This window comes from Medicago sativa, chromosome 7 (genome assembly GCF_051527215.1).
Source record: "Medicago sativa cultivar Bolivia chromosome 7, Bolivia_mono, whole genome shotgun sequence".
NCBI classification, from domain to species: domain Eukaryota; kingdom Viridiplantae; phylum Streptophyta; class Magnoliopsida; order Fabales; family Fabaceae; genus Medicago; species Medicago sativa.
Genome location: NC_140755.1, coordinates 67,244,819 through 67,264,186, shown reverse-complemented (window position 1 = coordinate 67,264,186; position 19,368 = coordinate 67,244,819). Strand labels below are relative to the sequence as shown.

The following is a 19,368-nucleotide window of genomic DNA, read 5'->3' as shown; positions in this document are numbered from 1 at the left end:
TTAAAATTAATGACACTGCAGGTAAAATTTGGGCAACGATGGAAATCCAGTGGAAAGGCAAATTATATTCTATGTTATTGTGTCTTTGTGCTCACTATGTTTGGGTGATGTTTTCATGTTTAGCTCGACATTAGAAAGTTGAAAAGTATTTTCGGACTACTCGTCGATAGGGATGGGAATAGGTCAGGCCGGCCTACAGGGGCCTATGGCCTAGTCTACGACAGGCCAGGCTTTTTTTCTAAGTAGAGTAGGCTTAGGCTCTTTTAAAAGCCTATTTAGCTAAAAAGGTCAGGCCGTAGGCCATATAAAAAGCCTCATAGGCCTATTAGGCCAGCCTATTTAAGTAAATAGGAATAATATTGTTTATTATTAATACTATTATATTATATTTTGTACTTTGAATTAAATTAAAAATTTGTTAACCTTTTTAGTAATTTAAGTTTATTAGCATACTTTGAATTTTTGCATATTTAAATGTATTATTATAAATTAGAGTTAATATTTGATATATAATATATAATCAAATTCTCTAAAAATTCTTGTTAAATATAAAAAATGAGTTTAATTTCATTGATCTATTAGTTCGTTAGTTGATTGAAACTTAGATCATATTACTTATTTAAAGATGTTTATATGAAATAGGCTTTTAAACATGCTAGCAAGCCACATAGGCTTTCAACAGGCTAGGCTCAGGCCTAAAAAATAAGCCTATGACAGGCCGCAGGCCAGGCTTAGGCCTCATAAAATTTTTACAGAATATTTTGATGTATTAAAGTCTGTTAAGCTATAACAACATTCTAGTTCACCACGTAACAATCTCGCTCACTTTCATTTGTTCAGGAAAATGGAAGATAGTTCCATGCTGTAGTTCTTTTGCAAGAGAAAAAGTTCTCTTTTGAGAGAATCATCTAGTGAATTTGTAATTATTACAATTAAAGACAAATCTATTCAATTCAGAGATTCTCGAACTGTTAACAGTGGATAATCATTCAACAAATCAATAACCAGTAAATTGTAAGAAAAAAAGAATGAGACATAATATTAAACAAAACACATTAATTAACTAGAATTCACACAAGATAATCCTTAACAAAGAATTACTTACATTCCATTTGTCAAAACCAAACTTTCAACATAATGATTAAAATAGAACCAATATTTTCCTGCAGTAATTACACTTTGAACCACCATATTAGTTTTCCAATTGTAGAGAATTATATATCCTTCTTTAGGGACCCCCAATATCAATGTATCACCGCTCTCAGAAAGACACAATGGCAACAACGGACAATTATAACAATTTATTTGAAGAGTCCGATAACTAATTTTAAGGAATTGACTCCAAGACTCTTCAACACCAAATTTCATCATCTTCCACATAACAAACTGATCTCTCTTGTAACCATCAGCATGAGAAAAACATGTACAAAGACAATCCATGAACACACAAATAGTTGGGACAACCAACAACTTTTCACCAGAACCTCGAGGGGGCAACAATTGTGTGTATGTCTCAGTCCCCAAATCAAGCGAGATGATCACAAAATTCTCATTGGTAGAATTCTTCCAGTCATATGTAATATCCTTTCGAATGACCAACCAGTTAAGAGTTCCGCTCAAATACACACAACTGTAGCATGAAAACTCAGAGAGATTACGAACATCTGGAAAACTTGGAAGACTTCTCCAAATATTATCACCCAAACTAAAAATCCTTGCATCTCTGCTCGTTTCACAGAGCTTCACTACCTTATAGGTGTCCGTTAAAGTATCATAACCAAATCCAAACATATATCTATATCTATCAGTGAAAGTCCCTAATTTTTTAGACACTGTCCTTGTGGCCGGGTTATAGAAATATAACCATCTTTCCAAATCAGAATAACCACCAACCAAGCATACTAAACCATTGCAGGAACCAACGGCGTAAAATCCATCTTCTTCATTCAATATGTGATCGTTCGTGAGGGTGATCAACAAGTTCTCCACTAAACGACTTGTGGGAAAATAGTTGACTATGATACGTTTGCACACGAAAAAAGAAGAGTAGTCTTTCTCTATCAGCACTAAGTTTTTGTTTCGTTCAGATTTCTTTTGGTGAATTTTTATAAATTTAGGGTTAGAGACTAAAGCATTCCAAGACTTGCAAACGCACCTGAATCGCATAAGAAGTTTCACGGTAAGGAACGATAAGACTTCAATGATGAGATCGTCGGGAAGAAATACCGGTGGCGATGGCGGCTGCATATTGGGATGACGCCGTGTAGCTGAACCAATATGCGTTCCTTATCATGTGATACTTTGTTAGGTGTTGAAAAAATTTAAACCCTAACAGACGCCAAAGTTAATTTTTATAGCAAAAAAAAAATAAAAAATTAAACCCTAACAGACACCAAAGTTAAGTTTTACAGCAATTTTCCTTCAAAAAAGAGTTTTGTAAGCAATTTGATGTAATTTTTTGATGTTTTTTTTTATGGTTATTGGATGGATTTACTTTAAAAAATAATAATTAATTATTAAATTAAATATATGATGCTAAGATATTTTTTGGTCCCAAAGAATTTTTAATTGAAAATTTTCGGTTAAATATCATGCCGCGATTTTGTTTGAAATACAGTACTATATTTAATTTTCATTTCATTCTTTTTCACATATTTTTATAATTTGGATTGGACTTAACTCAACAATACACACTCAACTTGTAATAATTGTCTTTACTTATAAACATATATTTATGTCATCTCTCATTTAATGTAAGAGTTTTAACCCATCACTCATGTCATGCTATTGCATTTAGTGCATTGATATAAATGGTGGATGGGTCAATGGCAAACACTTGATAGTAGATGGTCCAACATTGCGACTTAAAACAAACGGCAAACAACTTTTATACCATCTTAGAATTTAGATTGTGCTTAGTTCAACCTTACAAAATCTCCTTGTAAGGTGATATCGGTCCCACTTATAAGCATTTTTTCGGACCATGTCTCATCCTATATGGGAACACTTTTTAAAATTAGTCTTGTTGACCTTTTCTATCTCTTGAAAGAGTATCAATTAAATTAAATTTCAAATTTATGAGTTATAGAACATCGTCACTTTTTCTTTAAAAGTTCTCCCATTTCATATTCTAATTCTTCCCAGACAAGATCATGAGTTATATAGCATCTACCATATAAATCTAATACTTAATGATACTAACTCAATAAGAAATTTTTCCAAAAAAGGAATCCAAAACAAATTCGTGTATGATAAAAAAAAATTATTAAAATTCTTCATTTTAATTTCCAAAAAAGTTTATTGCATTATAAATTGTTGATTCACTCAAAAATGATTTAAAGTTCGACCTTCACTATTTTTAATAAAAAAGTGGAAAACAAAATATATGATACAAACCCTTCAACTATATTCTCTCTCAATTAATAGTCACCACTCATGCACTCTTCAATATTATTTACATTGTTTTATTTTATTTTAATTAATTAGTAGGGTTTGTATGATTAGTGGGTGAAATCAAGAGTCATAAGAAAAATAATCGTAAGCATGAATATAGTGTAGTTGGGGACCAAGACAATAAATATAATTGTTGTAAAAAAAGACAATAAATAGTTAAGATCATAGTCACAATTGATCACTCACTAACCATTTGAATCCAAGAAATGAATGAGGGAATCAAACTATAACCTCTCATTCTTTGAAACTTTGGAGAAACTAGAGAGAAAAACAAGAAGAACCTTGCATTTTTCATCAAGAACCAAGTAAATCTTTCGTTTTAATTGTCATTTCCTTCACCTAATCATACGAGTATGACATTAAAAATCATAGCTTCCTCAACCATATGATCATTAGAATATCTTACTATATTATGCTTCTATTCATAGAAAACATGATTTTAATATTTGATCAATTAGAACAATTTCTATGGTGTTTATGAAAATTATATTCTTAGGACTTCTTATTTTGTTTATGATTATTTGTACTTAATTTTGAATGACTTATTTGTGATTGAGAAACATACTAACATAATAGTATGTGCAACAAGTGTTTTGGCTCTTTTTGAAATGTTCAATTAGAATTTACCCTTTTCCTCATATAAGACTACAACATTATGCAATATAATTCAACCTTCAATGTCCTATAATAGCACAGGGCTTAATGGATTTTCTCTGTGATGCACTTCTTCCTTTCTCTGCAAACTTAGCAAAAGATAAATTTTAGAACAAATTCATAAATCCTATTATTCATATATATAACTGGATTAGATTATTTATGCATTTTAACAAAAAAAAAATGTCAAAGAATGAACAAAAGAGATGATTTCAGTTTTTCCTGCAGTGGTTTTGCTGCTGTGTTTTCAGGGATTCTTGGTGGTACTTTGATTTCCTTTGAGGAAGCTCAGTCATCAATTTGTTGTCACTTGCTGTGTCTAAGTCTTAGCTGATTGGTTATGTGTTGCGACTAATTATTGCTGATTTCCTTTGGCCCTTTGAGATGATTTTCGGACACTTTGACTAAACACTTTGAAGGAAGTAGCGGTTTGTTTAGTTGCTGGGACTGTTTGGAAGGTTTCTCATCAATTAGTGACGGCATCTTATATTGTTACATCGCTTCAGTTCAGTTTTTTCTGGTATTAGGGCCTACTGCTGTTTCGGTGTGTAGAGGAGTGATTTTTATGTCAGTTTGAAGTCTCACGGTACATCTTTGTCTTTTGTGAAGTTTTCATCTTTGTGTCCTTTGGAGTGGTTAGTTTGTGTGTTTTAGAGTTCACACATGTGTTGGCTGCTCTGTGCACTTGTGTGACCTTTAGGTCGGTGGGGTTTCACTTTTCATAGGGTAGTGTATTTCCCCTTCTTTGTTGTATGCAAGTTTGTTGTATATTTTACATCTTGTTCAAGTTTTCTGTACTCTTTTTCATCGGCTCAAGAAATGTGAAACTATTTGAAGTGAATTTACAACCGAGACAATCCAGCCAATCGTTTTCAATTGGAGCTAGAGATAACCAATTACAAACAAGATAATTCATCCGTTCAAGAATATTACTCTGGTTTTTGAATTTGTGGACAGAACACTCTGCTATTATACATGATATGGTGTTCCAAATACTTCTCTTGCGGCTGTCCAAGAGGTTTACAACACTAGTAGATGGGATCAATTTCTCATGAAGCTTCCCCCATAATTTAAGGTTGTCAGAGGTGCTTTGTTGAATAGGAATCCCATCACTTCTTTAGATATATACATGTGTCGGTGAACTTATCAGGGAGGAACGTCTCCTTATTCAAGGAGCCATGTCTCGTCATAATTTCATAGATGTACTCTGGTTTCTTTGAGGCAGCTCAGTCATCAATTTGTTGTCACTTCTTGCGTCTGTCTTGGCCGATTGGTTATGTGCTCCGACTGGTTTTTTATTTTCTTTGGCCCTTTGATACCTATACGGCTTATAAGTTATAATTGGTACATGAGAGCACGTGTGGGCAACTTGGGTGAACCTTTTGATACCAAAAGTGGAGATATCAAAGGCTAAGGGTTGGTTCATTTTGGGGTTAGAAAACAATCGAGAAACTCCTTGGTTAGTGAAATCATTGAGTCTTTTGGTCACGGGAAGAGATTCGCGAAAAAGTAGAAATTAGGATTGCTTTTGGAAAGGTTGTTGAAGTTAATTTCTTGTAACTCTTTTGTATCTCTTTGCAATAAACTCTTTGATAGTGAAGTGGAGTGTTCTCCAGATGAAGGCCAATATTGAGCCGAACTGGATGAAAAATTCTTGGTGTGTTGTTCTCCATTCTCTACACTCTTTATCTTGTTATTCTTTGGTTCGATATTAGTTTTGCCTTACACTTGATTGCTAAATTAAATCATGATCTGTTGATGTTGTTTATAATTGTTTTGGTTATTGGTGTAATTTTGAGTTCCGAATTCACAACAAAAACATTAGTGTTGAAACAACTTTCTTGATAACAATCAACGGATTATCACTTTCTTGTAGTTCCTTTCCCTAGTTGCTAACTACTTGATTAGTTGTAACTCATTTTAAAATGTTCAATTAAATTACTCTTTTCCCTTATAAGACTATATAACATTATGCAATATAATTGAAAAGTTTGTACTTTAGTTGTAGTACTGAAATGTATGACAAACTTTCCCATTTGTAACTTCTATAAATTCCTACCAGAACCCAAAAATTAATTAAATTAAAGATCGTGTTTCCCGAACCATTCTTTCTTTACAGCACATTTCGTTTAAAAAAACTAACATTGTTAGTCATATGATTGGTGCATCCACTATCTATTAGCCATGTTTCTTTGCTACTACATGCTAAATAGCAAGAAGCCTTAAACAATTGCTCCTCATCTTCTTGGTGGTGCTCAACAACTCGGGCATGTTGTTCCTGCTGGTTTGTTTTGTTTTTGCAAACCTTCTCCACATGACCAAGTTGGTTACAAGCTCTACATTTAATTCCTAGCCTATACCAACAAAACTTGTCTAAATGTGTATCCTTCTTGCAATGCGAACAAGGTGGAAATTTCTTTTTCCCAAAACTTTTAAAGCTTTGATTTTTGCTTTTGTTGCTGGCCAAAAAGGCACCTTCAACATTTTCATCCATCCTTAAAGATCTTTGTTCAGAAGCTTGCAAAGCATTAATAAGCTATGCAACTGTGATTTCAGAAAAATTCTTATTTTCTCCAAGAGATGAAATTTTTGCTTCAATCATCTCTGGAAGACACACCAGTATTTTTTCCACAACTCTTTGATCACTTAGATCTTCTCCCAACAATATGATTTGTGTAACAACTTTAGAAATTATGTCAGAAAACTCTCTAACAGTTTCAGTTTCTTTCATTTTTAGTGCTTCAAACTCTCTTCCCAAGTTCATCACTTTCATTTTCTTTGTTCTTTCACTTCCTTGGTACTCCTCCTTCAGCTTGTTCCAAGCTTCTTTTGCAATTTCAAGATTCAAAATCTTGATAAAAATATCATCATGTAGAGTTGCGTGTATTATGGCAAGAGCTCTACCTTCTTTTGCCACATCATCACTATGATTTCTTATTTGAGCTAATGTTGGGTTGTTTGGGAGAGGTGGTAGGTTACTGCCATTTTCAACCACATCCCACAAACTTTGAGCTCTCAAATAAGTCTTCATTTTTACAGCCCACAAATCATAGTTTTCTCCTGAAAACACAGGAGGTGGAGGTAAAGAACCACTATTGGAAGCCATTTTTGGTGTTTAAAAGTTTTTTGTAAAGGTTTTTGTGAAGGTTTTCTTGATGGTTTTCTCTCACCCTCAAAGTTTTACACTAGTTTTCTAACCTCACAGACCCGTTAGGATCAATGGGGCTCTTGATACCACTGTTAGCTTTTGCAAAGGCAGCAGAAGCAATAAGCTCAAGACAGAAAATTAAGGTTCAAAATGGTGGAGAAGAAAGAAGAAAAAAAACCAGAAAATTAAAAGACAATAAAGTTTGAGAACAAAGTACTACTAATCAAGTATAAACCATTTCGTGTATGCATGTTTGAGTAAAAGCTAAGATACTTTGATACATTAAGCTGAAGCATACACTACAAATATATAGAGCCAAGCCATAAGCTTGCTTGTAAGACTAAACATAAAATCTGCACTAAATCTACTCTTAAGCACTAGTCATCATCACCTAAGAACACTAGGCATCATTACCTAGGATTGCTTTACTTACTAAATAAGCAACAATCTAATTATGACACTTAAACAAGCAACACTTTAATTATGACAGAAAACAACAACACAATTAATTATTAAACCAGAAAAATATCAATCTCCAACATGGTTGAAGATATGAGTTTAGCACTATTTTGCGCGCACTAATTCTTTCCTTGTGAATAGCTGATATATTTTTTAGACAGGGTAGTGAGTTGATAATATGCATTTTGTATTTAGTTTACTTAATCCATAAAATTATAACTTGAATGTGCCTGCTTGAGGGAAAATGTTGATATTACTTGTACAGGTTTCTATTGATTCAACTGAGAAGGCTACTGTTTTCGTGAAAACTGATACTCAAGAAACCGACTAGCAACATTGATACTTGAGAATGTTCCGAACACCAACTGCTCGGATATGCAATTTTTAAGGAGGTTCAGAGTTTGATCCCTATTGGTTTAAAGACATATACGTTGACCCGACAAGTACAATTCACATGATTAGACAAAGATATTTGACGTGTTACGGTTTGGTACTACAATTTTAAAATATTTTGGGTGTAACCGGATAATTTAAGGGTGTAACTAGAAAATATCATGCCAAGATTTTCTGGTTTTGTTAATTTGTATCTTAACTATATGTTGCTGATATTTTCCTGCATGGGGGGATAAAACTATAAACCATTTTGTATATGCATGTTTGAGTTAGAATGTTGCACTTAATTTTAGAATGTCTTATTTGTAAATTAGAAACCTAATAACTTACTTGTGGATACAATCAACGGAATATCACTTTCTTGTGGTTATTTTCCACTAGACCAATGACCCGTGCTATCGCACGGGTCCAACAACGTAAAAGTTGATCGGAACAACAAAAATAATGTAACCATACATTGGCGATAGAAGTTTGATATCATACATAAGAAAATGAAATGGTAGCATACATAACAAAAAGATTTGAAACTCAATCATATAAATCACTGGAATTAAAAAAAAGCAAAACAACAAAAAAATTAAAATATATATTATATAGCGCCAATAGGTTAGTTTATAATGGCTAGATGTATAAATATGACCTCAATATATAAATAGAAACTCACTTACGCGTACATTGCCGAATATCGCACCCTTTGAATCGAAAATCTGCACAAAGTTATAGGGAGAAGACAACTCTTTATAGAAAGTTTTTAATGTAAATGACAATTGTAAATCAATTGGTATTAATTCCTATTAATTGCAGCAATTAATAGCCTTAACCGCGTATTGCTTTGTAAATACTCACAACGTTAATTCATGGACATTCTCGCTTGCACCACGCATTGATTTATAGAAAGATTTTAATGTAAATGACCCTTGTAAATCAAACGGTAGTAATTCCTATTAATTGCAGCAATTAAAAGCATTAACCGCGTATTGCTTTGTAAAGTCATAAGAAATAATTCATGGAAATTCTCACTTGTACCGCGTATGGCTTTATAGAAAGTTTTTAATGTAAATGATCACTGTAAATCAATTGGTAGTAATTCCTATTAATTAAAAGTTTTAACCGCGTATTGCTTTGTAAAGTCATAAGAAAACGGTTAGGAGGATTCTATAAATTTCTTGTGACATTATATGAAAAAAAAAACTATACATTTAAAACGTAGTAGACAGTTATATGTTCGTGGGAAGGAAATACTACAGAAATCATCTTTGAAACCTGCAGCATGTTGACAAAGGTATCTGTAGTTATGCTACACCCCACCTGAGAGAGGATATATGCAAAACGATTAATTTTCATATAGTTGTGATTGCGCAAAAGTGACTGGAATGTTTAAAAGTTTACGTTATGAAAAAACGATTGATTTTCATATAGATGTGATTGTTTCAGGGATCTGTAAAGTTTTGACATGCTAATAATACGACATTGTATGTATTTCAAAAATATTAGACTTCAGAAACTACTACTAAAAAGTGAGCATCTACAAATCCTTAGTCGTCGAGTCGAAATATGCTTCGAATAATATATATTTTCATAGTTATAGCCTAACTGTAAATTTCAAATTGAATCCATGCCATTTTTGACCTATTAACATATCATATATATTACTTGATAAATTCGGTAAATATAACTTGAAACAGAATTGTTGCTAGATAAATTTGGTTGCTAGAAATGCAGAATTGTAAATATACTCCATAGATGCTGTTTGGATTACAAAACCATAAACGAAAAAGATAAATACTCAATCTAAGTAGAAAAACACAGAAAAGAAAGCAGATTAAAATTGTTCAACTTTCATAGAAACTCAATATTTGTCTGAAGGTTCAACTCATCATTTCGCAGAGAAACGCAGAAAGACCGCTGAAGAGAAACTCATTATTTTTCTTTTGGCTCAACTTTCACACGAACCATTTTAGTTGGTTTGGTTATAGATTCCTCCCCAATTTCTATGACACCACCTCCAGCTGAAGTATTACCATCAGAAGATCTCTTTCTTTCAGATGTGGTTGACGGAGTTCCCAACTTGTTGGAGTTGCTGCAAGAATCATCTAACTCAGCCAAATCCTAAAAGGAGAATAAAGGCATATCAGGATGATATAATTTGGCCATCAGAATGCTAAAAAAGCATAAGATCAATTAGTCTGCTTATAAATTTATCACCAAATTATTGGCATCACTACCCAGCGCAGTCAACTCTAATTCCTTATCAACACCATCATCATCAGTTGAATCCTGCTAAAAAGGCAGTTTCTTCCATGTCAAAATTCTAATATATAACGGCATGCGCAAGAATCCATACCGATATGATAGTACAAAAAAAATATAAACAAAAAAAAAACCTTGAGATTGTATTTCTTGATGAATTCATTGATGACTTCAACATCATCAGTAGCCCTTTTGACACCATAGTTCCTCCACTTCCTATTGATATTACCATCACTAACCTCCACCTTAAAGAGAATTTTTTTTGTCCACAAAAAAGTTGAAATCAATAAGATAACCAATTGACTTGTTCTCAGGCTGCACCAAGCAATTGGGAGTTTGTAGTGATTAGTGTTGACTTGAATCTGCATATAAAATATAAAATTAAGAATAAGAAAGCAACCTTGTTAATTTCTGCAATCAAGTCTTGGACATTCCTTCCTATGAACTGGGTGACAATACGATCAAAGAGAACAAATGTTGTCGAGCCAGAATCATCCATGACAATGACATGCAGCTTAAACCTACAATGGATTGATTAATGATATCAGTTATAATCCAATTTAATTATTTGCATTGATATGTTTCATATTAAAAGCGACATATTTACCTCAGAACATCGCTTTTGCATTCCTTGCATCTTTTGCAAGATAGTTTTCCATCAACCACGGTAACCAACAATGAATACATCAAAGGCAGCGATCATATAATTGATTAGGAGGGAAAAAAAGGGGTGATTAGGGCATTAATTGGCATTAACTACGCTTTTATTCGCTAAATGAATACATACGATATGATTCCCTAAATAGAAAAGTTTACTAATCGTTGGGAATTATGGTGATTTGATTGGCATTAACTACGATTTTAATGGACATTATGACGCATTTGTATGAGATAGGAAATGAGTAGTTACGATTTTATTCGCTAAATGAATACATACGATATGATTCCCTAAATAGAAAAGTTTACTAATCGTTGGGAGTTAGGGTGATTTGATTGGCATTAACTACGATTTTAATCGACATTATGACGCATTTGTATGAGATAGGAAATGAGTAGTTTGAAACATATCATTTGAATCAACGGCTGAGATTAGATTAGCAAGGAATTCACATCAACGGCTAAGATCATATAATTGCTTAGGAGGGAAAAAGAGGGGGTGATTAGGGCAAACATGATAGCTTGGCAACTCTAGCTTTTATAATAAAGGATTATTTCTAACTTCTTGATTACTTGTGTCTCCTTTAAAAGATTCAATTATAAATACTCTGTTCCCCTTATAAGACTATACTCCTGTTATGTTTTCGGATAATTGAAGAACTGTGGTGCCATCCATCCATGGTACACAAACATTTCCATTTGTAACTTTTATAAATCCACATCGAATAAGCATCAGATCGGACATGTCAAAGAGTGACAGTGTGACACGGTGTGAATCAAAACACGCTATGGTAAGTAGTTAATCCATTGTGTTAGATCAACTTTTGGTGCACATTTAGAAATCATAACTATAACAGTGACACTGTTTTGATCAAATGAAACTCCATCTTCATGCAATTGTTGTGTGTCAGTCGATAGAAGCGCCATTCCGAATATGCATTTAGGTGTTACCTATACTAGTATTGAGAACTCATGCAACACAATGAGAGATAATCGTTGAAAAACTTGATCACCCATAATAGTTGTGTTAGACATGTTAACAGAAAAGGTATGTTAAAGAATGGAGAGAGAGAGAGAGAGAATAGAAAGGAAAAAAAAACGGTAAATATTTTCTATTGCTATTTGCACTGCCTTAGTTCAGTAGATTTTTTATTATTAGGTGCTGTTATTTAATTTGGTAGGATCATAAATGCCAAAAACACAAGTGTCTAATCATTTTGCAAGTAAATTATATATTGTATATTACTCCAAAAAAAAAAAAAGTCCTTCTCTAACTTCTTGTCCTTTTCTTTTGGAGAATTCTTTTTCCTTTGTCTATAGACTATAACTATGATTAATTGTATATAATTTATATTAAATGACATTATTCTTTCAAATTCTTAGTCATAAATAAAGGCTAAAATATGGTTTTAGTCCCTGCAAATATGCCTCGTTTTGGTTTTAGTCCCTGTGTAAAAAAAAAAAATTGTTTTTGGTCCCTGCAAAATTTTTTGTTTTTTAAAATAGTCCCTGACCCCATTTTTGTGATGATTTGCATACGTGGCACATGATGACTGAACCCATTTTTTAGTTTTTGGTCCCTGCAAAATATTTTGTTTTTTAAAAAGGTCCCTGCAAAATTTTTTGTTTTTTAAAATAGTCCCTCCATGGACTATTTTAAAAAACAAAAAAATTTGCAGGGACCAAAAACAAATTTTTTTTTACACAGGGACTAAAACCAAAACGAGGCATATTTGCAGGGACTAAAACCATATTTTAGCCTACTTGAATTTATAATTTGTCAAAAATAATAAGCTATAAAAATTAATGTGATTTTTTGGCTAAAAGTAACAAAAGTGTGAATTTATATGTGTTTATAATTTTATCATGAACATTTTTATTGATTGGAATCTATGAATATCTTTATTTTACTCAAATAATATATATAGAAAATTACATAGAAATGAAGGAGAAACTGACAACAAGTTGCATTGTAACCCATTGACAAAATTATAATAACAATTAACGACTTAAAATTCTTTGCACCCCTGACTCAGGGTCCTGGATACGCCACTGGGTAAGAATCTAGGTTGACTTGTTTGCTGGTAATGCTAGGTTCTCTAGCCTTATATTGCTTAAAGAACGCTGCACATTCAACCATGGGCGGTTCTATGGCCCGGCGACCCCGGGCACTCGCCCGGGCTCCGGCCCAAATTTTTTGCAATTTCTTATGTAAATCCCTATGAATTTCTTAAATAAACCCCTATAAATTGGGCAATTTCTTTAGATTTTTTGATTATTTGCTTGCAATTTCTTATGTAAACCCCTATAAATGTGTTGCAATTATTTTTTGGCCGGACTTTACAATAATCCTGGCTCCGCCACTGCATTCAACAATGGAGAATATGAAAAATCAGTGTTAGCTGAACTAGAACTACGGGTTACTCTACTTCTGTATTAAGCACCCTTGTATCAAAATCGCAAATGCACGGAAATATTTTTGCTGCACCATTGCATTTCCGGAGTGGATCCAAATCTGCAAAGTGTCATCTCTAAAGATGATTTTCCATTTCTATTATGATAGGCATCTTATTAGAGTTAATTATGTGGAAATTTTACCCTATACCCTACATCTATATCCTCACCCCTACATTTAATATGAATTGTCTATTTTGCCCTTCTATATAAAGGTGAAACACCAATTTGTTTTCCTAACATTTCTTCAAAAATTGTCTGTTCACCCCTCTCCCAACTGCAAATATTCTAGAAAAGAAATTCCAAGTTTTCGAGAAAGCAACAAATCGATCCTTCCTTTTCGCGAGTTCACATGCAAATCACACAAAAGGCAACGTTTATACATGCTATGCCCGACAAGACAATATTCAGATCTGTATGAATTTACATGATTTGATAATTTGTATCAATTTTTATTTGCCTTTAATAATAGATCAAATGATCATAATTTACATGATATGTATTTATCACTGATGTAAATTTGGACTTGCTAGTCTGTTATGCTATCATTGCGGTGTATGTGAATAAGAAACTAAGAAAGGGAAGCTTTACATGGTCAGACCAGATGATATGTGTCAGTATTTCTTTGCCTTTTTTGATCCGATTCAGATCTTCCAGTCTAAAAGCGTCATGTTTTCTGAAGTATCTTATTTTGTTCTTAGTAAATCGGTTATTACTGGCATGTAATTGGGTAAATCTGATCTCTGATACTCTTTCATGTTGTAATCCCTTATTCTTTTCTATACCAGTTTCTAATATATCGTTAGTCCAACCAATGAAGTCTTCATCACTAATGCCCTCAATCCTTCCAAACCAGGTAAAGTAAAAGGCCATCTATTTCTATCAAATGACACCATTGAGATCACAAATATGTAAGGAAATGAAAAAGGTCCATCATCTCTCTCTGAATCCCATAAAATTGTAGGGAAATATAATGATTAAAGGCATAAGCATAAAATCGAACTCATATTATCCTCTACATTGCGAATTTGCGACGGTCCTACATTTATTTCCACGGCCCTAAACTAAAAATAAGAAAACTAATGACAGTTTATAAAGGAGCACATTTTTCTCTTGTTGCTTCAAGTTAAAGCCTGTAACTGTTGTTTGCATTATTATGGACGAGCAGAACACAATATCTTAAACATTACAAAAATCATCAAAGTTATGAATATTCAAGAGATACAAAGTTTCCTTTTGATATTGTCAAACAAATCTATTCATTTTAGTTTAGAGATTGTCAAAAAATCAACGATTATAATCGTTCAACAATACAATAACCAAGAGAAATGTAAATAAAAAGAGACAATATTAAGCAAAACACATTACTTGTCACGAGTAACTTACTTTCCACTCGTCGAAACCAAACTTTCTACATAATTATCGAGAAAAACCCACTTTTCTGTTTTGGTAGTTATAATTCGCTCCACCTTATTAGTCCTCCAATTGTAAAGAATTAGTTGTCCTACTCTACAGTTTGCCAATATCAATGTATCACCGTTCTCAGAATGACACAATGGGAACACCCAACGATATGATGCTGAACAAAATTCACTAAACTTACGAAATTGATTCCACCTTATTTGAAGATTATCATTACTAATGTTAAGAAATTGACTCCAAGATTTTTCAACTCCAAAGTTCTTCATCTTCCATATATAAAAATTGGTGGTTCCCTTGTAAGAGTAATGATAACAAAAACAAAGGCAATCCATAAGCGCACAAATAGTTGGCTCATTCAACATCATTTCACGGGAATCTTTCGGGATCAACAATTGTGTGTATGTCTCTATCCCCAAATCAAGTGAGATAATCGTATAATGCTCCAACTTCCTATTCTTTGAATTATCATGTATAATATCATTTCGAAAGACCAACCAGTTAATAGTGCCGCTCAAATACACACCACCACGACTACGGTTGAGGCCAGCTTTAAAGGGAATAAAAACATCGGGAAAACTTTGAATATTTCTCCAAGTATTATCACCCAAACTAAAAATTCTCACAGCTTTGCTCATTTGACAGAACTCCACTACCTTATACGTGTCAGTTGAATTATCAAAACCAAACACAATCGTTGATCTATGTGTCCTTGTAAAAGACCCTGATTTTTCCGATACTTTCCTTGTGGCCGGGTTATAGAAATAAAACCAATTTTCTAATTGATCAAAACCAAGCAAGCAAACCAAACCATTGCAGGAACCAACAACGTAGAGCTTATCTTCCCTCAATCTGCAATAATGTTCGTTCACAGAGGTGATCAATGGGTTTTCCACTAAACCACGAACAGGCCAAGAATTGACTATGAGACATTTGGATACGATGGAAGTTAAGTCATGCTCTATTCGTATTATTTGTTTGTATTGTTCAGATTTCTTTTGGTGAATTTTGATAAAACTAGGGTTAGAGATTAGAGAATTCCAAGACTTGCAAACGCACCTGAATCGCATAAGAAGATTCACAGTAAGAAATGATAACACTTCAAAGACAAGATCATCGGGGAGAATTACTCGTGGAGATGACAGTTGCACAAGGGACTGGCGCCGTGACTTAGCTGGAGGGATATTCATCCCAACTGTTGTGTTTTTCTTCTGTGATTGAAACTTGAACCCTAACAGACGCCGAAAGTTGAGTTATATAGCATCTTGAACCCAAAAAATAATATTATTTACGGATGGAATTCTTTAAAAGGTTATTGGATGGATTTGCTGTGAAACAGATTAATAAATCATCTCCTCTCAAAAAAAAAAGATTAATAAATCATATCAAAAAATAATAATAAATTAAATTTATTTTGCTAATATATTTTACGGGTCCTTCTTGATCAAAAAAATATTTTACGGGTCCCAAATCCATGGACCAGGATTCCATGACTTTTGGGCGGGAAAAGTCATGTGACTTTCAACAAATCTTGTCCGTTGAAGATTTTTTAACGCACTAGATTGTTTCATTTTGCTTTTATCTTTTTAAACCGGTTATTTGAAAAAGCGATTTTAAAAGTTTTTTGTCTTTTCCTGAAAAATAATATTTTTATCTTTATTTTCAGTTTTATTTTTATCCCTTAGGATTGTATTACTGGCTCTGATACCAGGTTGTGCGCAGGGTCGCCAGCGGAATTTTCTCGAACTTGATTTAACATTTGTTCGATTTTAATTAAACCTTGAAATGGTTTTAAGAGTGTTTTAGCTCTTTCTCTTTGTGTATTTGTAAGATTTTCTAAATCTTCTATTTCTCTTAAAAAGTCTTCGATATATTCTATATGGTATTGTACTAATTCTTTGGAATGGAAAAGAATTTGTCTTAAGACAATTCTTCTATGATAGAATTCTATATCAGAGACTATGTTCTCTAATCTTTCTTTAAAGAGTTTTATTTCTGTTATAAGGCCTAAACCAGGCATTATATAATTTTTTCTAAAGATTGTTCAAATTCAGTTAATTTTTGGGATGGCCATAACAGGGTTGTGGCTCTTTCTTTTTGTGTAACAGAAATATTTTCTGTTTCTTCTAATTCTTTTATCATTTCATCTATGTATGAGATTTGTAAGATCATTAGATCATGGATTCCCCAAATTGTGTTTTTCATTTCTATTCTAAAGAAATTTTCTTCTATTTTGTTAACTAGGTTGTCTAGTTTTATTCTGAATAATTTTAGTTCATTTTTTATTGTTATTCCTGGCATTATAATTTTTTATTAATACCTGAAAGTTCAGTTTTTATTTCTGATAAAGCTTTATTAAGCTTTCTTTTTTCATAACTATCTAATGAATTTCTTGCGGGTAGAAACTTTGGTTCACTTGTGCTTTCTTCTTGTTCTAGAAGAGGTGTTCTTTCTATAGTCATAATAGATTTTGACCTCTTTAATGGTTTTAGAATTGGTGATTCTAATTTTATTATTGGGGCAAATAGTTCATCTATTTGTATTTTTTCTTTTCCACTGAATTCTATACTATAATGAGAATTACTTAATGCATAATTCATTTTATAACTTATGCTAAAAGGATGGTTTCCTGGTCTCATAAGGGTTTGGTCCTTAAGTTTATAATGAATTACTAAGGATCTGTCTAGATCTATATCATTTAGACTTAAACCTATCTGTAGATTTATGTCAAATTTTATTTTTCCACACTTTAAATTTCCCTCACCTTGGGTTATTAGTGAATGTTTTTCATTCATCCTAGCGTCTTCAATAAGAAGTTCTAGTTCTGCATCTATTCCTTTCATAAAAGTACTTTTTATGATTATTTGGATAGTTGATATATGAATATATCCTATCTTCTGTCTTTTTTCTAACGATAGATGTTTTAATCTACTATTAATTTGTTCACTATCAATTAAGGATATTACAACAGATCCGTTTGTTGATTCCATTGGTATAGCAACCTCTCCTACCATCATTCCATATTTTAGTATGTTTTCTCTGGATAATTTTTCTTTTATCAAGGAAAAAATACATTTTTGTTTGAAATTTTCTTCAGGTTTTAAGGTAAAATCTACCTTTTCTATATGATCTATTAATATATCTGCTACAAAACCAGATGAATTTTCTCTTATCATACTATATTCCATTATGAAATGTAAAATTATAAAATATTTAAAATCATACCTGACTTTGTCTTGGATTTTTGATGGTTCTGATCTTTCGATCCTTTGGAATTTGAAATAATCTTTCGATTATTGATATTGAAACTAAAAATCTTTCGATTTGGTTATGACAACTTCAAATCCTACGAAGTCCTTTCCCACAATATGTTTCTCAAACTAAAGGTACTTACTTCATTGATTTTTGTTGTAATTTACAAGTGAGCATCGAGGCTCTTATTTATAGAAGGAAAGGACTTACAAGTGGTTCACCTGTCCTTATCCATGACAGCAAAAAAGAAAAACAATTGAAACACGCAAAGAAAAAGAAAACGCATTATCACCTAAAGTGATAAGATTCTTATCTCTAAGTGGTCCCCATCTGACTCAGATGATAAGGTTCCACTATTACATCATGACTTCTACATGACACGTATCTAGGCTTTTTCTGTAGCTTTATCTCTTGCTGCTGAAGTTGTCGGTATTTTGGTTTCTTCTGCCGACACTTTGTCTTTTGCACACCATTTACAGATATGCCCTTTGTAGGTTGAGAAGTATTGACAACATTCCTGTTGTACTTCGTCTGGAATTCTATGGAGACCATTTTCGAATCCTGAGAATAATTCTTCGAATTGAAGTGTTTGTTTGAGGTGCTCTGTAGAGACCTTTTTCTTTGAGTCACAGACCATGAAACAATAATCTGAGACATATAAGACTTTATAATTGGTGATGGATGACCCATATTTGATTAGATAATCGTAAAAACGTTTCATTTGTTGAACAAATGAGATTAATGTCCATCCAACACTTGTTGCATTTGGTTCTAGATAGGTTTTGTTTGAAATACCTATCTTTATAGCTGTTCTTGGTCTTACAGCCATCTGATTATTTTCTTCTTCGAACCATGGATATGTTTGTTCGAATTGGAGAAATATTTCTCTTCCTTTGGCAAGGAAGTCATTAAATCTTTTTGCTGTATCACCGATCTCTTTTGGAAGATCAGCAAGTTCTTGAAATCTATAACCTTCTTTTTCCTCAAGATATACAGTCTTGAGCATTCCATAGTCATAGAATTCTTTAAGTAATTCCTTGGATATTCCTGGAACTGTATTGGCTTTTACCCCATGTTTGGTATTAACTGGATAAAAACATTCAATTGCTAGTTCTTCCTTGAAGTTGGCTAGCCATCTCCACTTTCCCATGAAATCATCAATGGTCTTTATCTTATTTTTTTCTTTTTGGAGGTTTATAATTGATCCTACTGAAACCTTCTTTTTAGAT

General features: G+C 32.8%; 2 protein-coding genes, 1 long non-coding RNA gene and 1 pseudogene across 3 annotated transcripts; all 4 read right to left on the bottom strand.

The window, feature by feature from the left end:
• Positions 1 to 1,101: 1,101 nt before the first annotated feature.
• On the bottom strand, positions 1,102 to 2,247 carry LOC146907898 (F-box/kelch-repeat protein At3g23880-like). The gene has a single exon (XM_085729185.1). It carries the CDS (start codon positions 2,245 to 2,247, stop codon positions 1,102 to 1,104), a length of 1,146 nt encoding a protein of 381 aa, XP_085585311.1.
• A 3,973-nt stretch (positions 2,248 to 6,220) lies between these two features.
• On the bottom strand, positions 6,221 to 7,425 carry LOC146907897 (uncharacterized; annotated as a pseudogene).
• Positions 7,426 to 9,991: 2,566 nt separating this feature from the next.
• LOC146907896 (uncharacterized) lies at positions 9,992 to 10,636 on the bottom strand. The gene is made up of 3 exons (XR_015019090.1): positions 10,492 to 10,636; positions 10,313 to 10,384; positions 9,992 to 10,216 (listed from the first exon to the last, which is right to left on the bottom strand). It is a non-coding gene; the product is annotated as an uncharacterized LOC146907896 (long non-coding RNA).
• A 31-nt stretch (positions 10,637 to 10,667) lies between these two features.
• Positions 10,668 to 16,077, bottom strand: LOC146907895 (F-box/kelch-repeat protein At3g23880-like). The gene is made up of 4 exons (XM_085729183.1): positions 15,947 to 16,077; positions 15,386 to 15,739; positions 10,804 to 10,878; positions 10,668 to 10,719 (listed from the first exon to the last, which is right to left on the bottom strand). The coding sequence occupies exons 1-4, from the start codon at positions 16,075 to 16,077 to the stop codon at positions 10,668 to 10,670; spliced, it is 612 nt and encodes a 203-aa protein (XP_085585309.1).
• Between the last annotated feature and the right edge of the window lie 3,291 nt (positions 16,078 to 19,368).

What these genes read in the sequence shown, in the direction of transcription:
- LOC146907898 (XM_085729185.1), bottom strand. Translation starts at nt 2,247, where the DNA reads ATGCAGCCGCCATCGCCACCGGTATTTCTTCCCGACGATCTCATCATT.
- LOC146907895 (XM_085729183.1), bottom strand. Translation starts at nt 16,077, where the DNA reads ATGAATATCCCTCCAGCTAAGTCACGGCGCCAGTCCCTTGTGCAACTG. An exon ending in TTGAGCGGCACTATTAACTG is followed by an intron (nt 10,879 to 15,385) that starts GTTGGTCTTTCG and finishes AATCCATTGTAG; the next exon opens with GTTTAAGCTGCATGTCATTG. An exon ending in TTTGATCGTATTGTCACCCA is followed by an intron (nt 10,720 to 10,803) that starts GTTCATAGGAAG and finishes TTTTATATGCAG; the next exon opens with ATTCAAGTCAACACTAATCA.